Source organism: Ylistrum balloti, unplaced genomic scaffold (assembly GCF_031769215.1).
Source record: "Ylistrum balloti isolate Yb309-2 unplaced genomic scaffold, AGI_CSIRO_Ybal_v1 Utg369832, whole genome shotgun sequence".
Lineage (NCBI taxonomy): Eukaryota > Metazoa > Mollusca > Bivalvia > Pectinida > Pectinidae > Ylistrum > Ylistrum balloti.
The window spans coordinates 436,387-442,893 of record NW_026781994.1 but is presented as its reverse complement, the minus strand read 5'-3'; the positions used below and the strand labels follow the sequence as shown (position 1 = coordinate 442,893).

At 33.3% G+C, this 6,507-nt stretch overlaps 1 protein-coding gene across 1 annotated transcript; it reads right to left on the bottom strand.

Annotated features, from left to right (window-relative positions):
• Positions 1 to 893: 893 nt before the first annotated feature.
• LOC132545236 (large ribosomal subunit protein mL46-like) lies at positions 894 to 5,511 on the bottom strand. Its single transcript, XM_060208913.1, has 6 exons — positions 5,442 to 5,511; positions 4,631 to 4,844; positions 4,215 to 4,375; positions 2,944 to 3,086; positions 2,133 to 2,267; positions 894 to 1,504 (listed from the first exon to the last, which is right to left on the bottom strand). Exons 1-6 carry the CDS (start codon positions 5,509 to 5,511, stop codon positions 1,358 to 1,360), a joined length of 870 nt encoding a protein of 289 aa, XP_060064896.1. The 3' UTR covers positions 894 to 1,357.
• Between the last annotated feature and the right edge of the window lie 996 nt (positions 5,512 to 6,507).

The following is a 6,507-nucleotide window of genomic DNA, read 5'->3' as shown; positions in this document are numbered from 1 at the left end:
TACCTTAATACTTTAAAAGCTTAAGAAAATTGTTTTAATGTCCTATGATTTGGTTATGTCAAACATTGTCATTAATTATTTCTATTTTTCCTTGAATAGAAATAAAATGTTGACAAAAAGCTGCACAGAAGGTTGGAAACTTGTGAAACAGTGAAGCCTGCAGACAAAAGTTTGGTGTAGAAAACAAAATCAGGCCCTAGATTTAGATCAAGACTTGAGAGACATTTAAGGCTTGTGATTTGTTTACATCTCAGGAATTACTTGTTTACAAAATTTGGCAATTACTTTAAATGACAACTTATTAGTAAATATGGTGTATTCCTATACAAAATAATGCACTGTGTATAAATGGATCAGGAGACTAGAATTTGGTGTACAACGTTCTACCAAAGAATATCCCCATACAACTTGCAACAATAAGTTGGTAAAATTAGTATAAAGGATATATAAATGTGTTCCCTGGATGGTACAGAGTGATCAATTTATTACACATTAAAAGAGTATAAACCTCTTTAAGTGTCTTTTGTACAATCTTTGTACCACTCACAGGGAGACAATAGTTTCTTAGAAGTGTTGATCAACAATGGCCAGTAATTTACTTTGGTACACAAATAAAATGTCATTGTACCTGTCAACCCTACATATTGCTGTAAGTCTCAGTGATTTTGGCAATTTTATCACAAACAACATCATACTACATACATGTATTAGGATTTTCCAGACTTTTGAAAAATTGACAATATGTTTGATAACAGAATATTAATTATTCTCATTTCTGTAGCTTGTTCGTGGATGCTTGCCTTTCTAAAACAATTACATGTACATTGTTAAGTGACAAATTACAACAAAAGAAAGTAATGTCAAATTTTTAATTTTTGACAAAACGTGTCTTATCACAAAATCATGCTCCGACAAAAATGAAAACATGTATTCAAATCAATATTTCTCAATTTTACAACATTCTAAACAGTTATCCATATGGAAAATACAATGATTGTTCACTATGATCACAGTATCTCATGACCACAGGAATTTCACATGAACATATTAATACTCTTTAATTCATCATGAGATTAAATGACTTTATAACCCAATCTTGTTCTTCATCTCAAATGAAGGTGCATAAAAAAATCAACACACGATATTACAGCTACAGAAAATGAAAACTGCTTCCTGACACAAGTTCATATTAAATACATAATATCATGATGTTGCACAATTTATCCACCACATTGTCTCCAAAATGTACACAGAAAAATTTCCCCATACTGGTTTACAATAGATCAAAAAATTCATTCTATTGGCATGCAAGTTGCCTTACATGATAATTTATTAAGTTTAAAATTTCGCATCAAGATCAATCGGACATAAACATCTTACATTTTTTATAATAGTCTGGTTGTAAATATTCTGCCATTTCCTCTATTGTTAACCACTTATAATCACTAACATGGTCACTAACAGTTATGTCCCCTTGACTGTACTCGGCTCTGAAGAAAAATACCTGAAACATGTGAAACAAAAAATGATATCAAGATACTGGCTTTTATTTTACTATTTACCTGACTAATATCAAATACAATGGCCAATTAATAAGAACAACAAGAAGAAGAAAACTGATAAAATTATCACCTATTGCTTTTTCTTACAATTAAAAATCAGTCAAATCTTGTAGTTCAAACTTATTCTTGTAAACCTAGTTAAATTTCCAAGTGTTGTAAATGCTTTAATGAATCATTATTGTGTAGCAATCCATATGAGCTGACCCCTGAAGCATCTCGCTTTCCAACCTTTAGAACATCTGGCCTTCAAACCTTTGAATCATCTTACTTTCTAAGTTGTTGGAATATCTGACCTAACCTGTAGAACATGTGACCTTTTAATTTGTGGAACATCTGACCATCTAACCAGTAGAACAACTCACCTAACTGTGGAACATCTAACAGTTTGACCTGAGGAGTATCTGACCTTCTAACCTGTGTCTCATCTGATCGAACTTGTGGAACATTTGACTTTCTGATCTGTGGAACATCTTACCTTCAAACCTGTGGATATCTTACCTTCAAACCTGTAGAACATCTTGCTCTCTCACCTTTTGGGTATATTTCAAATGCTACAAAAGGTTACTTTACCTTTTGTCCATTTGCACACAGTTTTTCTTTGATAGTCTTAGAGAAGATGTTCCTGTAAAATCCACAAGGGGCGTTTCCCATGAACTTGGACTGGACACTGTCTCCACAGAGTTTTCCGAGTGCTCTTTCTGCTGTCTTAAATGCAAAATATAAATATACTTAGTTGAACATGTACTTTAGGACATTATCTAGCAGTAGCCACTGAAAATTGATGTTTGCTGTAACAATGAAATAAAACCCTTCATACACATTTCTCAGGAAAATCCTTATTAATTTCAATGATTTTAGATTTTAAATAAGTTGTATGAGTAATTTACTATTACATACATGTGTATAATTTCCTTTGCTGCTTCTGAGGAAATTTTTATCTATAAAACACAATTCACAGTTCAATTACAATTTCCAGTTATTTCATTTCAAAGACCCTTTAACCTAAGCTCATATTATTCAAATTTCAAACCTTGAATGGAAACCAAGGGGATATTAAAATTCATATCGATTATCAAGTTTGGCACTATTTTCAATTGGCAAATTCCTTGCAGAAGATAGCAAGTTTTCAACATGTTGATTGTACATTTGAATGAACTTGAAACACGACTATATTCTTCTGTAGTATGAAAGTGCAATTTTCTAAATCCTGCAAAGCATATCACTATGATAAGCCACTTTCCATTCCTACAGTGGTTTTTGATCCAGATTTGACTATCACAGCATGAATTAAAAATGCTCACTTTCTTTATTTGAATGATCATGAAAAAAATATTTTAATTCTGAATGAGGATTTCAACATGGCCACTGATTTGTCTTGTACCTCTCGCATTGATTCATTCTCCACATGGTCGCCCTGGGGTAGGATCCAATGTTCTACCTCACCAAGTCTCTGTTTAACCACAAGGTATAATTTCTTGTCAAGCTTTCTATTCAGAGACTGTAGGTCATTTTCTTGATCAGCAACTGAAACCAGTAAAATAAATTCTGAATGATTGTGCGACTCAGACTACCCTGTAAGTCTATCAGCCTCTAGATCTGTATACAGCATGGTGGTTTCAGTTCTGTATTTACAGGATTATAAGTGGCACCTTTTTCACTCATCATTCGGGCATGCGGCTTATATACTGGTGCGGCTTATATGTGGACTAGAAAAAAATTGGCAGGATGAAAAAAAGAAAAAGAAACAGGAAGTGTACCAGTAAACCAGTACGAGATGGTTTGAGTTTTTTTACGAGTACCTGCCAGTCATCTGTTTGTGACTGAAACAGATTGTCTAGAGCCATCATTTACAATCACATACAGGATAATTTTAAGATTGAAATAAAAACAGCATTCTTGTGGATTTAATAAATCATACTTTTTCATATGAATCACAATAATATCTTCTGGACTTTCATGGTTACTTTGAAGCAATAGAGGAAGTTTACAATAGCCTTTTGCATCATGGGTTGATAAGTCGACCGATTATAGGTCGAATTCTAAAAAAAAATAACCATGCTTGTTTGTGATATGAAAGGCTTCATGTAACTAAACAAGAAATAATATGGGACTATCAGAATTTAGCAAGCATACAAGTGCCTTCGTGAATATTTCATCATACAGTCATCGATGGAGAGATTGCTTGGTAAACCATACATAATGTCAGACCCTATATCTGTGCGAAGACAATCTGTGAAGGCACCCAAGCCAAATTCAATATTTGCTATTTTAGGTTTTTTGAAACACATCAATAAAATAAAGGATTATCTGTATATAATTCATTTGCAAACTCTAATGAATGTTTCACTGAGGATAAAGATCGATCTTTATAAATTGCCCTCAGTTGTCTGTTATATCAACAAACTTTGGTCAACGTAACAGTTACCACTTCGTAAGAACTGCCTTTCATTATCTATTACTGATATATCAAACATCAACAACAGTGGTAACCACATCTTAAGAAAGACACAACTTATATACTAGTGCGGCTTATAACCAAAAAATATTGTATATGACACTCCAACATTCAAAAGATATGTCCTTTCATTTCTTCATAGATCATCAAAACATCTTTATTTTTCTACAAATTTAAAACAATGAGAAATTATTTACCCGTTTCTCTACTTCCTTCAGAAAAATTAAGAGCTTCCCTTTCCCAGGCATCCTCCATATCAACAGCTGTGAGTTTTCCCTCTTCTGTCATATCAGCAGTTCCTCCTACTTTTTCAACATGATGCGAAGTGTCCGACTCCTCTGTCTGTTTCTTTTTTAAACTGACAATGATGATACATTAAACAAATATTTTATCTTCAGAATTTCTTTTCTTTTTCTCTCCTATGTTTTTGCATCTGATATAAAGATATGTACTTTTACAGGTCTGTATAACCATTAATTGAAAAGAAAAGGACAATAAATTACAATTACATCATCTGTGTTAAAAAAAAAGTTTTTAAAAATTAAAGCAAATACATCAGTAGATGTTTACAGGCAACAAGTAAATCTGATTAACAATATACTAGTTTACTTACAGGTCATCCAAGTGTTTCAATTCATGGTCACATAAAATACTTCTTTCTAATTCAATTTTCTTCAGATTAATGTTAAACCTCTCTTCCTTTTCAGTCAGCGGTGGAACTATGATGGGATATCGTTCTAAGCACACTGCACTTGCTAATATCCATTTTTCATCTACGGATTTACTTTCAGTGGCAGTAGCTGTGGCCAGAGATGCACTCTGATAGGCTGGAAATATAAAAAAAAACACACATTTACAATAATCTCTTGTGACAGAAACATTGTAGTATTAACCTCTATCTTAATTCTGTATACTATATTTTCCTTCTTTCCCATATGACTTATTGTAAATTAGCAAGATAAGATGGTATTATAAATTTACATTTAACTGGTCGCTTTCTATACACAATACACAGGATTATAGGGGCCAAATTTGTTGAAACGACTTTGGGTTCATCCAAAGGCCTGAAACATCATAGTTGGCTAAAAGATTTTGGGCAAAAAATCCCACATCAGAGTTCCAAAAAACCACTGGATGTCTTGTGTCTGCCGATGCTTTGCCGGCGTCATTAATTATAAATACATATACAATAAGTTGGCAAATGTTACGCCTTTTAAAGGCTTTTGCCCTTTCACATTAAAGGATAAATATTACGATCTATATGAACCTTCAATGACAGGGCCTCCAAAATCTACCTATGGACACCAATGCAAACATCCGTTGCGTAAATTTGACAAGTAACTTATTTGCAATGACCAAAATGAAATTTCATTGTTGGATATCTACTTTCATGAAATGTTACCAATAAGCACACGTGATTTTACCTCTGAAAGCTGTAAGCCGCTGTGCAAAGCGTGGAAAAATGTTCAACGAACTCCTCACAAGAGTAGCCATGCTTATGACAGGAAGTGCCTATGCTATGATAAACGGACAACGGAAACTGTAAAAAAAAATCCGGATAAAAATATGAGTAGGAAGTCAGGAATTGATATAATAAAAGATTATCAATCAGTCGTGATTTATTCATTAATAGAAGTTGTAGTAATACTTTTTAAAATCAATTTGTTCTCAACAGAATAAAAATAAACTTGTGTATTCTGCATACCTGCTATAGGTGTCATCACCACCAGAAACTATCATCATCACCATAACTGTTACAGATGTCATCATTAATATATGTTTATGTCATCACCACCAAAACTGCTATAGGTGTCATCATCACTATCATACCTGCTATTGGTGTCATCATCACCATAACTGTTACAGATGTCATCATTAATATATGTTTATATCATCACCACCAAAACTGTTATAAGTGTTACCACCACCATATCTGTTACTGGTGCCATCACCACTATAGGTTTCATTCCCACCAAAACTGTTTAGGAATCATCACTACCATACCTGTTATAAGGTGTCATCACTAACATTACAGATACAGGTGCCATCACTTTGATAACTGCTATTTGTTATCTTGGCCATTAGTGCTCAAGGTGTCAACAGTATTATTATTTCTGTTGATGACATCACGACCAAACCCACTGATGGTTTGCCTTGTCATTGGACATTTTCTTCACCAAATGATGTCGGTCTTGTCCTTGATGAAGATAAAAAGGCCCAACAGACCTGCATTGATAATCTGGTGTTCATTACTTTTCACAAATACATTAACATTTCTCATCATTGACATTCAGAGTCTGAAGTACTATAATTTCAATCTATTTGACCCCTGTAACCTTAAATACAAGCAAATGTCATCTCTTTTTGAAAACTTAGAAACTTGAAAATGCCAAATGTCAAGATTCTAGACATTTTGGTTAATAAGAAGAGTTGGTTTGAATGTTTTCATAAATTTCACCCCAGTGATCTTGGTTTTGGGTCAAGGTCATT

Bases quoted from the DNA above. Each gene is read 5' to 3' on its own strand.
- LOC132545236 (XM_060208913.1), bottom strand. From the start codon at position 5,511: ATGGCTACTCTTGTGAGGAGTTCGTTGAACATTTTTCCACGCTTTGCA. The intron at 4,376-4,630 runs GTAAGTAAACTA...CATCATTGTCAG, and splicing joins TTGAAACACTTGGATGACCT to TTTAAAAAAGAAACAGACAG. The intron at 2,268-2,943 runs GTACAAGACAAA...TTTGCATTTAAG, and splicing joins AGAATGAATCAATGCGAGAG to ACAGCAGAAAGAGCACTCGG.